Source organism: Poeciliopsis prolifica, unplaced genomic scaffold (genome assembly GCF_027474105.1).
Source record: "Poeciliopsis prolifica strain line A6 unplaced genomic scaffold, Auburn_PproV2 SCAFFOLD060, whole genome shotgun sequence".
Classification (NCBI taxonomy): domain Eukaryota; kingdom Metazoa; phylum Chordata; class Actinopteri; order Cyprinodontiformes; family Poeciliidae; genus Poeciliopsis; species Poeciliopsis prolifica.
The window spans coordinates 1,769,891-1,786,021 of record NW_026562435.1 but is presented as its reverse complement, the minus strand read 5'-3'; the positions used below and the strand labels follow the sequence as shown (position 1 = coordinate 1,786,021).

General features: G+C 41.1%; 1 protein-coding gene across 1 annotated transcript; it reads left to right on the top strand.

The window, feature by feature from the left end:
* Positions 1–131: 131 nt before the first annotated feature.
* Positions 132–15,482, top strand: ephx4 (epoxide hydrolase 4). Its single transcript, XM_055060532.1, has 7 exons — positions 132–703; positions 3,151–3,236; positions 4,855–5,012; positions 9,035–9,163; positions 9,562–9,665; positions 10,986–11,134; positions 14,084–15,482. The coding sequence occupies exons 1-7, from the start codon at positions 461–463 to the stop codon at positions 14,322–14,324; spliced, it is 1,110 nt and encodes a 369-aa protein (XP_054916507.1). The 5' UTR covers positions 132–460; the 3' UTR covers positions 14,325–15,482.
* Positions 15,483–16,131: the final 649 nt, after the last annotated feature.

Here is a 16,131-nt window from a genome sequence, read left to right as displayed (position 1 = left end):
AATAATCCAGAGCTGCTGATTGCAGTCTAAACACGCAGGCTCTGTTGTCATTGCGGTGTTGTTACCATAGCAGCGACGTGACGCCATAGCGTTTTGCAGTGATTTTTTTTTCTCTCTCTCTAAACCTAAAAACAGCGCCGATGAAAACAGAAAAATAACCCAGAATTCTCCGCCGCTGTCAGGTTCCTGGCTGACATTTGGTCCGTCCTTCCCTGTCGGGCAGCGCCGCGTCCCGCTAAACCACCGCCGGTGTCACACGCAAGCGCGAAGATCTGACGTGATGCTCGTGCCACCGTCCCATTCAGCCGCTCGTCAGGACCCTCCCTTCAGACAGTCGTGCGTATGATCTGGTAGAGAGACGGCTGCCTCCCCGGAGCTGAGGTTTCACACCAGCGGCAGGTTAACGGGAGGAAATCAATAGGCAAATCGACCTGGATTGATTTCCTGCGGCAATGCGAAGATGGCGAGAGTCCTCAACAACTTGCTGTTATTTCTGATCAGACTTGCGCTGAAAATCAGAGTTTGGGGTTACTGGGCGCTAATCTACGGTTATTGTGCTCTCTGCACCACCGCAGCCCTGCTGAAACTTTGCTGGAACATCGTGCTGAGACCGACAGCAACCTTCCAATGGGGAATACGTGAAACTCCCCCGGCTTGTCTGAATGACACGTCCTTGGGAACTCATTGTTATGTCAGGATCAAGGTAAGACTCGCAGACGCGCGTGCCGTCTCGTTGTGTTCGAGTCCCTCGCGCGTGTGTTCACGTGCGCTCCCCCACCTTTTTTCGCCCCCCTCCTCACCTACTCTTTCTCTTTTCTTGCTTTTTTTTCTTTCTTTCTTTTTTTGTGAACCCCCTCCTCCTGCTCCGTCGCGTCGTGACGAGCCGGGCAGGGCCTGGTTCTGTTGAGCCGAATCGTGAAGCGGTCTCTTGTTGTGTTGTTGGCTTGGCGGAGCTCAGGTGGCGGTGCTGAACGAACAGCTCCTCCGCCTCACTTCTCCGCGGGGCTGCAGCCTGCCTCCCAACAACCAACCTCCAAACAACCAAACAGCCAACCTCCAGCTTCAGGACGTGTTAAAATGATTATGTCATTTAGTACGTTGGTCACTAAATCCTCCCGCAACCCAAACATACAGCGTGTCGGAGAGTTTTCAGCCCCTCGTAGTAATCTGTCACAAGTACAAGGAGAACTCGGGATTCAGCTGCAGACTGCGTTCACTGCGTGTTTTAACACGCTGATCTGGGACTTTGTTGATAATCCGTTCAGCAGCTCTACCCAAACAAGAGCTTCAGCTCCTTTATGTTTTCCAAATGAAATACTGATCTGTAGAATCAATATATTCCAGTGAAAATACATAATGCAGATAACAGTAGAATGAAACTACAGGTCGTTGAGTGGAGGCTGCAGTGATCCATAAACATGGTTTGCTCTTAGTGACCTCTGACCCTCCTTTGTTGGTTTTGTCAGCATAATGATCTTTGGAGGTTTGTTTTTAACATGCAGTCCAGATGATGTCTTGTGTTTCTCTGAATGTTTTTTTTTCTTTCCAAACAGCTGAATCTAATTAAAATGTTTATGTGCTTCACTTCGATGCTTTTCAAATGTATTCACACCCATAGGATTATCCTACGTTTTGTCACTTTAGAACCTGATATTGTAATGTATTTTACTGAGACTTTATGCCAGATAAAGTAAAGCCAATTTGTAAACAGCATTTTTTGATTTTCCCAAACCCAGTAGTTGTATGTTTAGTCAGGAGGGCAGCTACAGTCTGAGGTGTTTGCAACATACAGTGTGCAGGAGAGTTTTCACCCTCCCATAATAATGGGGGGGTGAAAACTTGCAACTGTGCTGTACACAAGCACAGCACAATTACAAGAGCTTCATTTTACATAGTAACTTAAGCTAACCTGAATATTTACAAGTCTCCTCTTGATAGACTGAAATTGCTACCTACTGTCTGTCAACCACTTTGAAAATATTTTTTCATACCCATGACATCTTTCATTGTCCCTCTTCTGTTTTTTGTTTTCATTTCTGCATCTCCTAACATTGTTTAAAAGTGAGGGTGGTGTGTTCAGGGTGATGTGAAAAGCGTTTGTTTTTGGGCCTCTGGTTCTGTGTTGGTCTCCACAAGGACTCAAGAAATACCTTTTTTTAAAGGTATGCTTTAAAACACACTAACTTTTTCACTCTAACGGGTATTATTGACAGGTGGATCAGAGACACAGATGATGAAAAAGCTGTTTGGGAATTGATCACTCTTTCTTCTTGAATCTACAACACGGATTCTGGGGGGGAAAAAGGCACAGGTGGATGTAAAGTGATTTAGAGCTGCAGTATGTTACATTTTACAAAAATATGTTTCTGTCACCATGTCCTGACAGCATGTTATGAGACAGATAATCTGGGAAAAAATCAAAACATCTCCTCGTCCTCCAAGTGCTACTGCTGTCTACAAAAATGCACCTGCCCTGGTCAAACAGCCAGGAGGAGGAGGGACTTAGCGCTGTCTGTTAACCTTCTGTTCGCTGCTCAATGTGTTAGAGAAGGAAACAAAATGTACAGAACAACTGTTTATGCAGTAAACAACTGTTTATGCAGTAAACATCTATGCTCACTATCGCACTATAATCTGTGTAGCAATCTGCAGAGGGTGAGCACAAGAGTGATTGGCAGCACTAAGCACCTCCTCCTGGGTCTGATTGGTTGTTTCATGACATAATGGTAATTAGAACAACTATGTAAAAAGACGTACATTTTTGAAATAAAAGTTACTAACTGCAGCTGTGACCCTCATGACATCTTTGAGGGGTAAATGCAAAGACAGAATTCAACCATAATGAGCTGCCTACAGATGAGCTGCCTACAGATTTATCTTGATCATAATTTTTTGGTGTTGTAGATTGATACCGATCACAAGTCGCATGAATCTTTTCAGTGAAATATATTCAGCTTGTGCACTGCAGATGACATGCTTTATTTCCTCAGGAGGTGTGTGTGCTCACTGCTTTAACATTCGCTGATTCTCAGTTTTTCACTCGAGGTACGGTAAATCATGAAATGCTGAGTCTGCATTTTGTGGCTGGGGATGAAGAGGAGGAGGAGGTTGTCGGCGCAGGTTTTATTTGTGCGTCTTTCCGTTCTGCAGGAGTCTGGCCTGCGGTTCCACTATGTCGCTGCTGGGGAGAGAGGAAAGCCCCTCATGCTGTTTTTGCACGGCTTCCCCGAGTTCTGGTAGGTGGAGTGGTGAGAGCACCGCTCTGGGTTCAGCTGCAAACATTTACACTCTGCATTTTGCATACAACATCCATTGATTGCATCACTTCTTCACCGTAAGGCTGCTGCAGCACTGTTTATTATCTGCATTCTGACTTCAGCAAAAATCCATCCCAGTCTTATTCATATGTGGATTATAATTGACATGGGGGAAGAAGGGCCTGTTTCAAGATGTCCTTATCCTGAAATGGGGAAATCATACATATGCTGAGCATTGTGTCCTGGACTGAACCCAAAGAGCTATAAGCCTGTCTATATCTGTAGGATGTTATGCAGGCTGAGGGCTGGAAAGGGATTCATTTAATAGTAGACAGGAGCAGTTACAACTTTACTCTCCATCATCCTGATTGGAATGATGAACTGAGCTGAAGGTGGTCAGAAAGATCCAGCTTTTCCTTTTTGAAGTCTATTCATTTACTTTTAGAAAGCCAGAGCAGCGCTCAGAGGATCGTACAGCAGGATGCATAACCCTGCAACGTTCAGGATGTTGTGAGATCGACTGAAACAAAGTGGTGAACAGCTGTAAAGAATTTGAAGTCATAAAGTGTCCCATGTGCTTTTATTCAGCCCTAGTTTCCTGTTGACTGCAGGTCTGAACTTTGACTGGACCATTCTTATCAATGAATGTGGTTTAATTCAATTGTGTCCCAATTTTTGTCCTGAGGGCCAAGTTAAAAGCACCTTTTATGTTGGTAAATGTAAAAATGCATGTGGCGTTCATTTGATTTTATCTTTATCTGTTTAAATAATGAACAAAAACATTCAAAATTTTATTGAAGCAAACTAAATTGTTGGATTGTTTAGATGCAAAATATAAAAGAAGATGCTTTCCTGATTAATGATATTGAAAACCTCCCAAAACTATTCATACTGTCGGTTTAAATAGGAAACTGTTGTTTCCTATTTTTTTTCAATGAAAGTAAAAATAAAAATTCAATAAATTTGAAAATATCTGTTCAGTGATATAAAGGACACTTCTTTATATGACTGGAGCCCTTTAGAAGAATATGAGAAATGTGAATGTTTCTCATATGCTTCATTGTTCGTGTTGGTAGAGCTGTGATTGCTGTGTCATGCAGTCAGAGTCACACAGTTACCTAAAAAAAAGTAATAAATGGTTTGAATCATCACTTTTATAGTCATAATTCAAACATCACAATATTTTTTACCACGGGATATTGTGATAAAACATTAGGTCCATATTGACCATCCCTACATACCAGTAAAGGAAGTACATTTAAAAACAGAAATGTGGGCTTAATGAAAAGTCTTTGAACTCTGGTGGTAAGACTGCAGGAGTCAAGGAGGAATTTGGTCAGACTGTCAGTTTCCAAAACCAGGCAAAAAAAGAAAAAAAAGTAAAGGTGCATGCGAGGTCAATGCGACCCCTCCAGACTGCAGACATGGTAAAAAACTTCCAGGTTTCAATGGACCTCGTCTCTTAAAACCGTAGGAGGGTTAAGACTTGCTTAAAAGTTATTTTCAAAATCTGACAAGCCCCACTTGAATGGACATTCACATTTTTTAAATATGACTACGACCTGACAGAATCACAGCCGTGCATGTTTCTGTTCAGGTTCTCCTGGCGCTACCAGCTGCGTGAGTTCAAGAGCGAGTTCCGTGTGGTGGCCGTGGACATGCGCGGCTACGGCGAATCCGACTTGCCGCTCTCCACGGAGAGCTACCAGCTGGACCACCTGGTCACTGACGTGAAAGACATCGTGGAGTACCTGGGTAAGACGTGCCTCCCTGTGATCTCCAGAGGGCAGGTTGGACGGTGTTGTGACGGTGTCTTAGGTCAAATAGAAACTTGTTTATCAGTCTGTGGTCTCTGGACAACCCTCAGGCCTGCAGCGCACACAGCATGACAAACTTCCTGTGAGTCAGCCTGCTGACTGCAGCCTAACACTAGCAGGGAGCAAGCTGGAGGCTGTCCTCACACACCACCACCATCATCTGACAATTATCTGACTAGAATAGCTGCTGCTTTTTTCCCCTCCTTTTACTCTTCAAACTGATGCAGATTTCACACGTTAGTTCCTTTTTAAGGTTCTATTTAAATCCAGCATTGAAGTGTCGCCAAAGATTCAGCTTCTCAGCTGTCACTTCAGAACGAACAATGTGCCAAGTGGCTTCTTCTGCAGCAGCTACAAGAAACCTGATCTAATTCCAACGGTCACCTTCTGTTTTTGCTGGAGTTGCCGTTGTTCATTAACTCAGAGATGTCTGTATTTGACGAGGAAATGGAAGTAAAGGTGCTTTTTGGCACATCAGACGGCACTTCGTGTATTTTATATAAACCTGTTACAGAAACTATTTAACCAGCTAAAGAGGCACAAAGTTTACATCAATGTCCACCCCTGACATATTGTTTTGTTTTTTCAGAACCATTAGCAGGCGCACACACTTTTACTTTTGCTTCGTCTCACTACAGAAGGATTCTCCCGGTTTGTCCACCATCTTGAACACTAATGGGCGTTTAGGTTTCAGGGAGTTGATTCCAATCAGTGGCAGGGAGCTGAAAATAAAGCTGATTACAGAGCTCAAGGTCAAAATAGTTTATCAGCACAATGACAACATTATATCTTCATTTATTGGTTCTTTAGTTGTTGCAGCTTGTAGCAGTATTTGATTTTTAATGTGAAAAGTAAGCATAAATCCAGCCATTCAAACTTGAAAAAACATCAAATGTATTCCAGGGAGACTACGGTTCAAAGCCAGTAACATTCATCATATTTCTCGTTTTATTCATTGACATGAGACAAATGATGCAAACTTTTGCTTTATAAAAAATAATTTAAAGTTATTGAAAAAAAGAAAGTACACCCTCTGATTTTTTCCCCTTTCAGAAGAAACAGTAAATCCTCTAATCCTCACCTGGTTCTACATTATTTCAAATTTAAAAGTCAAGTGTGTGAAAAGAAACTCCAGATCTCACACTGCTATTGATTTTAAACAAAATATGAAAGCAAAATGGAACAGAGGAAGTAGCAATGGGCTGATGCTAAAGTGAGCACATCCTGGGTCATTTTGACCCTGATAACTTCCTAAGAGAGGCAACTACTGCTACACATCAATCTGAGAAGAATTATAAAGATTCTAATACTTCCACAGAATTCAATTCCTATTATTCTTTATACTGAGGAAGATTACTTAAAGGGAGGTTATTATGTAAAATCATCTGTTTTGAGCTTTTCATCATGAAATGACAGTATGGAAAATGTTGAATGTTTCTCTATGCTTAAAGTCAGATTTTGTCAGAACTGAAAAAAGGGGAGCTTTGATTTTGTCATAAGTGTAGCTGTGAATGCTGCCTCCTCTGCTGTTGTGCGAAAAGGCTCATTCATAAGTGATGTGTCCTCACTGACTGTCTCTCAACTGTTACCATAACACAGCATTTCTCCAACAGAGTATAACGCAAAAGAAAACAAATAAAAGAAGTTGAGTTCTGGTGAACACAGTGTAGCCTCTGCTACTGGTTGCTGGTTGGTTGGTGTTTCTATTTCCAGAAGCTGAATGTGGATTAAACACCACTATTAGCCTGATGTGTTGTCCATAATCTGAGCTCAGTGAACAGTTCAGCCCTTGGTGACATCCTCCACAGTCTTCGGAGCACATTCTCTGTGAAACATTAAGGAACGCACTGTTTCAGTAAAGCCAGTGATGGCTGCAGGGCGAGCTCGCTGCATTGTTCCTGCTGTCACTGTACGTTACTTCACAGGCTGCAGGGAGTGAAGCACTCAATAATTCATCCTGCTGTGCAAATCATGCTTGATGATCACTTAAGCGTGGAAAAAAGCTTGCTCTGATTGTACCATACCTGCCGTCCTCTGCTCAGCGGCAGAGCCAGGGGTCAGCAACCTTTTCCATTCAAAGAGCCGCTTTTGCTCCCGCTGCTACAAAATAAAACTCGAGCCGCAAAAGGACGTTTTTAGCTTTCATAATGTGAAACAAAAATGTATTTCTATTTTCAGATTTTAAAGCACAATGAGTTCTCAAATACAAAAGAAAGAAATACTATTTTGTTGAACGGAGGTGAGACTTTTCCATAAGTATGAAAAATGAAGAAAGATAAGTAACATAGCTTGAAACTAATGAGTTGTAAAAGTCTGCTGTAAATATTATGTGCACATTTTGCATAAGAACTTACAGAAAAAAAATCCTAAAATGACCATTTCCTTTTGTGCCCATAATAAAAAACATTTCCATTACGGAGCCGTGGCTCGCAGAGCCCTCAACTAGACTGTCAGAGACCTTTACACGAGCCGCACTTCAGTCCAGACCCACTTCATAGGATTTTAAATAGAAAACCTACATAAACTTGATTTTGTCTGGGAAAATCTTGGGCTAAACCGGCAACGCTCGATAAAGTGTCCTCCTCTTCCAATAGTCCCTGACCCAAATAATAAAAGTGATTACAAATTCTTTAGAATCGTTCTTTGTTTTCACAATAGTGCTACTATTAGTATTACCGTGTCCTTCTTTTGGTAACTTCATAAGACTAGAGTTTATGAATACAAATTGACACAGGCTGTGAAACCTAATGTGTTGTTTTCCTTCTGCTTGGTTGCTATTGACTACTTTGTGTGGGTCTGCCACATAAAATCCCAGTAAACTACACAGAGCTTTGTGTTTGTGATGTGACAGAAGGTGATAGATAAAGCAGTAGGCTGCTGCTCTCCTCTCCTCCATTATAAGGGAATGAGCAGGCGGTGATTTGTCTGAAGCAGTGCTGAGACTTTGCTGAGTTGCTGTGAAGGGTGTGTGAGCTTGGTGTTGATGGGCGGCTAAACCGTATAAACAGGTGGAAATGGGTCTATGGCAGGTTGCTCAGGGGGATTACTCAGTGGGGATGGGAACAGTTATGTGCTCATTCTGATCCTTTAGTCCTGGTCTGCCTCAGCTGTCGGTCATTAAAAACATTAATTAGATGAGAGCAAAGGTTCTTTTAAGGCGGAAGGTGTTTCCTGCTATGATGTACCGTGAAAAAGTGTTTATAAAGGGCGAACAGTGTGTGTGCTTTTGAAACTACAGTTGAAACCAGAAATTTACATACATTTAATTTTTCTGACTATAAGAAGCTACCGAACACTCAGAAAATGTATGTTGATTTCTGATTTTAATGACATTAATAAATAAAAATCTTAAATATTCATTCTCTCATTTTTTGTGCTATTTAGTGAATAGAAATAATTTTGATCATTCTAACTGACCTGAAACAGGAAAAGTTTGGACTGATTTAACTTCAGACAGTGAGAAAAAAAAAGGGAATATGTTGCTTTCTTTACAGCGTTTTTAAGCTTCTGGTTCCTATTGCAAGTCCAGACTTTGACTTGGCCACTCCGAAACATTTATCTTTAAGGTTTTAAGGTGTTGACCTATGGAGAGGCTAACTCTGCTCTGCTTCAGATTGTTATCCTGTTACACAAACCAAGTCGAGGCCAAGTTCTTTTTCTCTTTTCAAATAAAAAAAAAATGTAAAAAAATTGTTTGAATGATGCAGACTGATGTTATTTGTGTCTGATATTGAAAATGGTTTGAAATGTTTTAAGTGTGAAACTAGAAATCTACATGAGGGAGAATATTTATTTATGAGTCTATATCCACATGGTGTAGTTTTAATGAAAAGAAAAATGTTGTGTGTGTGTGTGTGTGTGTGTGTGTGTGTGTGTGTGGGGGGTGTGTGTGTGTGTGTGTGTGTGTGTGTGTGTGTGTGTGTGTGTGTGTGTGTGTGCGTGTGTTTGTTTCCTTCCAAGGGTACAACAGGTGTTGCCTTGTGGGCCACGACTGGGGTGGAACCATAGCGTGGCTGTTTGCCATACACTACCCTGAGATGGTGACCAAGCTGATAGTCCTGAACTGCCCTCATCCTTCTGTGTTCACAGGTACGATCTCGCCACAAGCACATCCTCACGCATTGCTCTTCATGCTTCGAAGGAAAACCAATTTTCCCTCATGCTAATTAGAGAAGCTCTGATCTGGCTCTCGGAATATTACAGGAATTATGATCGTTAATTAGGAGGCGTCATTACTTTGATTGCGTGTCTGCATGCAGCTGGCAAATCTTCCTCTGCCTTTGGGGGTGCAGGATGATGAGGAGCTAATTACAGGAAGACACACACACACAAAGCTAGAATAGCAGGTTTGACTGCAGGAGATGGGGCGGCAAAGTCAAAGTCCATCCACCGCCCTGGCAAGTGTGTGCAAATTTCTTATTAATTAAAGCCAAAAATGAAACGTCTTCCTTGCTCCCCCTCTTGTTTGTCTTCTCTTTCTCCTCCAGACTACGCTCTGCGTCACCCCAGCCAGCTGCTGAAATCCAGCCATTTCTTTTTCTTCCAGCTGCCCCGCTTCCCAGAGCTCATGCTCTCCATCAACGACTTCAAGGTGGGCTTACATTCTTTTCAAGGTCAAGCTTGTGTGCATGCGGGCACACACGTGTGGGTGCATGTGTATGTGTGTGTGCACTGGCGAATGTCGCACACTGTTGCAGTCTTTGTTTTTCTGTGTCAGTGTCATTGGAAAACATGCACTCCTGTGTACAATCTACAAATACTCACCTAATATTTAAAGTGCCCCCCATTTAATCGAGTTTATACCTTTTTTCCTGATATGTAAACGATCAGAGACCATTTCAGATTTGTCAACAGATTGGATTTCACTTATTTTGCATAAATAGAGCTTCTTAGTGCTGAGGCTAAAGCTGCATTATCTTCTTTCCTATGAGAGGAAGCTGGTGCCTTATTATCGCCTTATTAAACAGTCCTGCAGTACAGTTTCTGTTCCCTATGATGGAGTATTGGCACCAGGCTCAGAATGGAAAAGTAAATCACAAGAATAAATATGGGAATATATTATGGGAATAATGTCATACTACTGTGAGGAAAAAAGAAGTATGAGAAAAAGTCATTATATTGCTAGAAAAGTCACTTGATAACAATGTTGTCGTGTGACAAATAATACAAAGATAAATGTCTAATAATACAAAAAGTAAAGACAATATTTTAAAAATAAAGTCATAAAAGTACCAACAAAAAGTCCTAATACAACAAAAATGAATACAACATTGAAGTCAAAGTAATATGACTAGAAACTTTTTGCTTAAAGGTTTTAAGTTATTTAATAAATCTTGGTATCAGACAAAAACATCCAAAGTTGATTCAAAAATTCATTTTTGAAAGCTTCCTGAACTTGCGATATCTCCATCCATCATTATGGAGGACTTTTGGCTTTTTCTACTTTCAATTCAGCCTCGTTGAAGATCAACTGATCACAAGGGATGAACTCTTCAGCAGCTTTAAGTTAATTTTACTTAATGAGTGAAATGGCTGTGAATGATGCAGACTGATGATATTTGTGTCTGACATTGAAAATTGTTTGATCTGAAATGTTTTAAGTTGTGATAAACTAGAAATCTGCATGAGGGTGAGCCATTTCACTTTTTCTCTGAATTTTAGAGATCCCTGTTGTTTTGGCAGCAGTTTTGATAATCAGCTTTAACAGTGATGCCGTATTCAGTCTGAGTTTTTCAGGTTTGGAAGCCCAGCATGAGCTGCCCGAACTGCAGCTGAAGGTCGTCAGAGCTGATCTCACCCGCGATGCAGCTTCTCTGTCTCACATTACGGGAACGTCGGCCGACCTCCTGCAAATTTTCTGCCAATCAAGCGGCTCCAGTGTCAGTCTGCTGTCTGTCTGTTTGTCCTGCAGGCCCTCAAAGCCTTGTTCACCAGTCGGAGCACCGGGATCGGGAGAAAGGGCCGATGGCTCACTGCAGAGGACTTGGAGGCCTACTTGTATGCACTCTCACAGCCGGGAGCTCTGACAGGAGCTCTCAACTATTATAGGAATGTCTTCAGGTGAGGGACTGACTCATATCTAATATCTTTAGTATTTCTTTAAAAAATTGGAGAAAAGTCATCTAAATGGTATGAAGGCATCTGGGGTAACTCACTGACCTGCCCCACATACACAGTAGCAGGATGGTTTTCAGCCGCCGTGACCCGGTTCTGTTGACAAAACGTCACCTGAATGTTTATAGCTTTATTTAGCCAAACTGACAACCATTTTAAATGCTCAGAGTTGGACTGTGTCACAGTCCAATATGATAAAACCTTTTGAATCCTTAAAGGGACAATTTCAAGGAGTTTACATTTTAAAGTAAAATTTCATTCATATTTTCATATTTAATATGTATAGCAGTAGTTACTTGATTGTCCTATAAAATAATTCTGAAAGATGCCTAATGCTGCCCCTGTTAGCCATATTTCTGATGTCTGCTGTGAAATTTTAAAAAGTTGTGGAGTAATTACCATTTTAAAAAGGTTTCACCGCTTTAGTTAAAGTGCTTGTCACAAAAACAACAGCCACAAAGTAGTGCGTGATTGGGAACCAGGAGAAAAATAGGGTTTTCAAAAGTGTCTTCATTGTAAGAAGACCAATAAATAAACATTTATTTATTTTCCGGTCTGCCTACAAATTCCCCATTTGGTTTAACTCTTGACTGTAACTGTATCATTGCACAGCTGCATTTATGTTAAGACTTAATAACGCACCAGTGGACTTTTCTGACTAATTGGAGGACTTCTCAACATCGCAGGGTTTAGCCTTACTGACTCTTTTGTGTGTTCAGTGAACGTTGGCTGGCTGTCTGCCAGACATTTTATGGCGTTTCATTGAGTTTTTTGGCGAACATCATCTGTAAACGTTCACCGAAGATTCATGGCTACGCTCAGGGACGCCATGCACGAACGTGAGCTAGGTAACAAAATGAGGGGTCAGATGAAAAATATACCTCAAATATATTGATCCAGTTCTTTGGCCTTTCACCTCTAAACAGGTGGGGCTTCAGCTTTGATTTAATTGAACTCAGTGTTTCAGCAGTTTTGCAGTTTTGTGGACATATGTTTCAGTGTAGAGGAGCATAAAAACTGAATGCTGTTTTTCCATGTTTCTCCATGTTTGGGTCTGAGTCTCGGGAGCAATGCACCATGTGTTCCACTTCATGATTATGCTGTACGTTTTGTTGGTCCACTACTTAAAATTTCAAGTAAATACATTTTTACAATGAATCCGCTCTTTTGGATCCTGGCTCGCCATTCTTCATGCGTTGTCTCTCAACACACACACACACACACACACACACACACACACACACACAACACACACACACACACACACACACACACCACACACACACACACACACACACACACACACACACACACAGCCTGCATGTAGCAGAAACATCTTTCACTATAGTGTCAGATACAAAAAGTTTATCTCCTCACTCCGTGGAGATAAAATTATTTCCAGCTGTGATAAATAAATTTAGTCTTTTAGCTCAACAAAGCGTCACAACATGACATTCACTGAATATTGAGACATTGATATATCCTTTTCAGCACTCTTAAATCTGTACAGTGGAATAAATAACACACTGTCACTAAATACAACATTAGTATTAGTATTTCAAGGAGAAAAGGTGCAATATCAGCAAAATAGCCTTTGTGAGTCAGTTATAATAAGCATTGCTAATTCACATACAAAACATCATGTAAAGAACATCTAGACAAAATCTATCTCTGTTTCATAGAAATAGAAACACAGAAGATATATGCTTTAAAAACAATCTGTATAAATTAGCAGTAGTAGGAAATTAGCAATAGTGCCTAAAAATAGAAGCTATTTTTAGATGATAATGTCTAAAAATACTATCGTCGCTAACAAAAGTCTACCAAATATCTGCATCATCCTGCAGCTTTCTTTAATAAACTGTCCACTTCTGTTAGCCGGAAGGAGGAACAGGGAAGAATATTGAAGGGCATGTACTGTATTTTTTTTTTACATGTGAACTGTGTGTGCATGACTGGGCAGGCCATCTGCTCCCTTCTCAAGCAACGAGCTTCCTCAGAACAGCTTTTATTTGCTCACATGAAAGAAATTTTGCTGACCCATGACCACCAGGGATGTAAATATCAACGTACAGTCATTCGTTATTCAACCAATCATTTCATATGTGCTTTGTCTGAAAACACACTGTACCACTGTGTGGGATTTCACCGTCACTATGGTGCAGATGATATAAACAAGAGCATTTCAGTTGTTTGTGATCAATTGGGCCTGTTTCAGGTGAGCTCAGAAGTCTCAACTCAAAAGGAGTTGAGACATTTTTCTCGTGTTGTGTGGCCTCCAGAAGACCAGACCAGAGACCATGTCCTTTGTCCCCTGTTGTTTTCGAGCCAGGTCTACTGCAGTGTGGTTCACTTCTGGCTGCAGTGTGAACGTAACTTTAGTAGTGTGTAATTTTTATTTTCTGTAAAGGCAACACAACACACTGCTTGAACCCCACTGTCTCCTCCCCCGCCCCTTGTCAGAGATTTCAGAAGGGCACTTTTAGTATGGAGTTCAATCGGCCTGTGCTCTAGCACCACCTAGTGTCTATCTGTGCACATCCCTGTTCTTACCTACCTATTTCAATGACATTCATTGAAGTTTGCAGGTTTAATGTGAGAATATTTAAGGAGTATGAATATTTCTGCAAAAAAAAAAATCTTTTTTTTCTTATTCTCTCTGTGGAAGTGCAACATCAAGGCCAGGCTGAGGCTGGAGTTTTGCTTCCACAGAGCCACTGGGAACATGGATAATTTCCTACAGCTCTGGGGTTTTAATGGGATATTGTGCTAAAACTGATATTTAACAAGCACCATTTTTAATATGATCTTTAAGCTTGTCCTGATGTGCTATCTAATCAAGACATTTATTAATTGTAAATAAATGTCTTGTAACTTGTATCTGTTTGTCGCCAGCTCGCTCCCTCTGAGCCACAAGCATGTCCGGTCTCCGGTGCTGCTGTTGTGGGGCGAGCGGGACGCTTTCCTGGAGCAGGAGATGGCCGAGGCGTGCCGCCTCTACATCAGGAATCACTTCCGTCTCAATATCATATCCGGGGCCAGCCACTGGCTGCAGCAGGACCAGCCCGACATTGTCAACACCCTCATATGGACCTTCCTGAAGGAGGGAGAGGGACGCAAAAGCTACAGGAACTAAACCCGCACCACGGCCCCCGATGTCCCCCAACACCCACCTTGCACCGTCCCCACTCTCCCGGAAGCCTTGAATATGCCTGTGATACCAAGCAACATAGTGATGATGCAATCATTCTTTAAATTTTTTCACATTTTAGATATATTTTTTAAAGAAGAAAGAAAGAATCAAAGCACACCTCTCACTCAAGAGGAGAGGACACACGTTTTAAGATATTTTTTGCACATGACAGCGACATATCCGCCTTAAAAGTTTTTGTCGGTTTCAGCATTACAAATGTGTGGCGAAGTCTTTTTGTTTGTTTGTTTAGTTTTCTTTGTGACCTGCATTGTGTGGTGCCTTTTAACTTTGGAGCTGTCGCGGTGTGAAGACGTCCCGGGCCGGGGCCTCCGGCCCGGCCGGGCGTGTCGTTGTCCACTGTTCTCGTGTCGCTCAGCTGTATTTCGGGCACAGTTCTCTGGGAGTCCCCCCAGGGCTTTGTTTATCAGGTAGAGTTTGTTAAAATGGAAGTTTCTTTTTTTTTAGTAATGTTTTTTTTTTTTTTTTTTCTGCTCAAATATAGAGAATGTTAACTTGATCTTCCTGTAGAGAAATGTTAAGTGACAGTTGCCTATTGTACTATTTTGTATCTCTTCCTACACACTGCATTTTGAAACTCACTGAGCCAGGTCGATGCTGTTTGATTTTCTAAATAAACTGAATAAGTGTCTATCAGTCTGCAACGCTTCTTCGCATTTTCAGCCTATTTTTGGGTGACGATTCTTGTTGGGTGTTTGCAGCTATAAACAGACTCCTGTGCTCTGTCTTTGTGCTTGCAGCTGTCTCACCAGCAGTCACTGTAAGCTTCTACAGAGGAGATGGAGGGGGAAGAGCAGAGGAGGCTTTATTAAACTTATAAAAGTCGAGTGACGCAGCAGTTTGAATCTATTTCTGCAGAACAAACGTCTGGATAGTTGATATTTATAACTTTGCTCTGTGCCAAAGAAAATAAATGCTGACGTAGAGTCATAATAGTTTCACATAAACAGCTTTCACAGCCACACTGTTCCACCTGAAGATGCAGATTGGGTTGGTTTCAATTTAAAGAACTAAACTGGAAATTTCTATTTTTTTTTATTTATTTTATATTGCTGAATTATACACCTGCACTATTGTTTGAAATTAATAAACTTTTGTTCCACTCTTTGAAAAAATAGTCTTTGTCCTAATGAGTTCATATTTAAGCTTTTTGTATTGTTTATATTCATTTGGATGCAGAAAAATGCAAAACTGAATCAAATCTCTGCAATAACAACATAGATGTTTGAATCCGTGCACCGGGCACTTGTGCCAATCGACTTGAGGACGAGAGCAACAATTGCAGGAAGACACGATGACGTCATACGCACGTTTGGGACCTTTCAGGAACAGTCAGGAAATCTTGCAACAGGCGTTACTTATTTTTTTATTTTACTTATTTTACTAATAAGTAAGAAACGTTTCGTTTTCAGGTGGGAAATAAGAATGGTCAAATTGATACATACAAATAAAATAATCCTTTATTTGTCCCTTTCTGCTGAAACAGGTAGGAGTTTTGGAGAAACAGAAACACACACACACACGAGATACAACAATCTGAATAAAATAGTTGAAAACTATACAGCTGTGAAAGTCAAAGATAAGCAGTTGTCCTTTCTAATTTTCTACAAACGGTACAAACTTGATTCAATATATATACCCAGTCCAAACGTCTCATTCTGCTTTTTTATTTTTTGTCTCAGTGCCTTTTGTATTGTTTATATTCATTTGGATGCAGAAAACTGCAAAACTA

Coding starts and splice junctions, on each gene's coding strand:
- ephx4 (XM_055060532.1), top strand. CDS start 461: ATGGCGAGAGTCCTCAACAACTTGCTGTTATTTCTGATCAGACTTGCG. Junction 3,237..4,854: donor CACGGCTTCCCCGAGTTCTG/GTAGGTGGAGTG, acceptor GTTTCTGTTCAG/GTTCTCCTGGCGCTACCAGC. Junction 11,135..14,083: donor TATTATAGGAATGTCTTCAG/GTGAGGGACTGA, acceptor GTTTGTCGCCAG/CTCGCTCCCTCTGAGCCACA.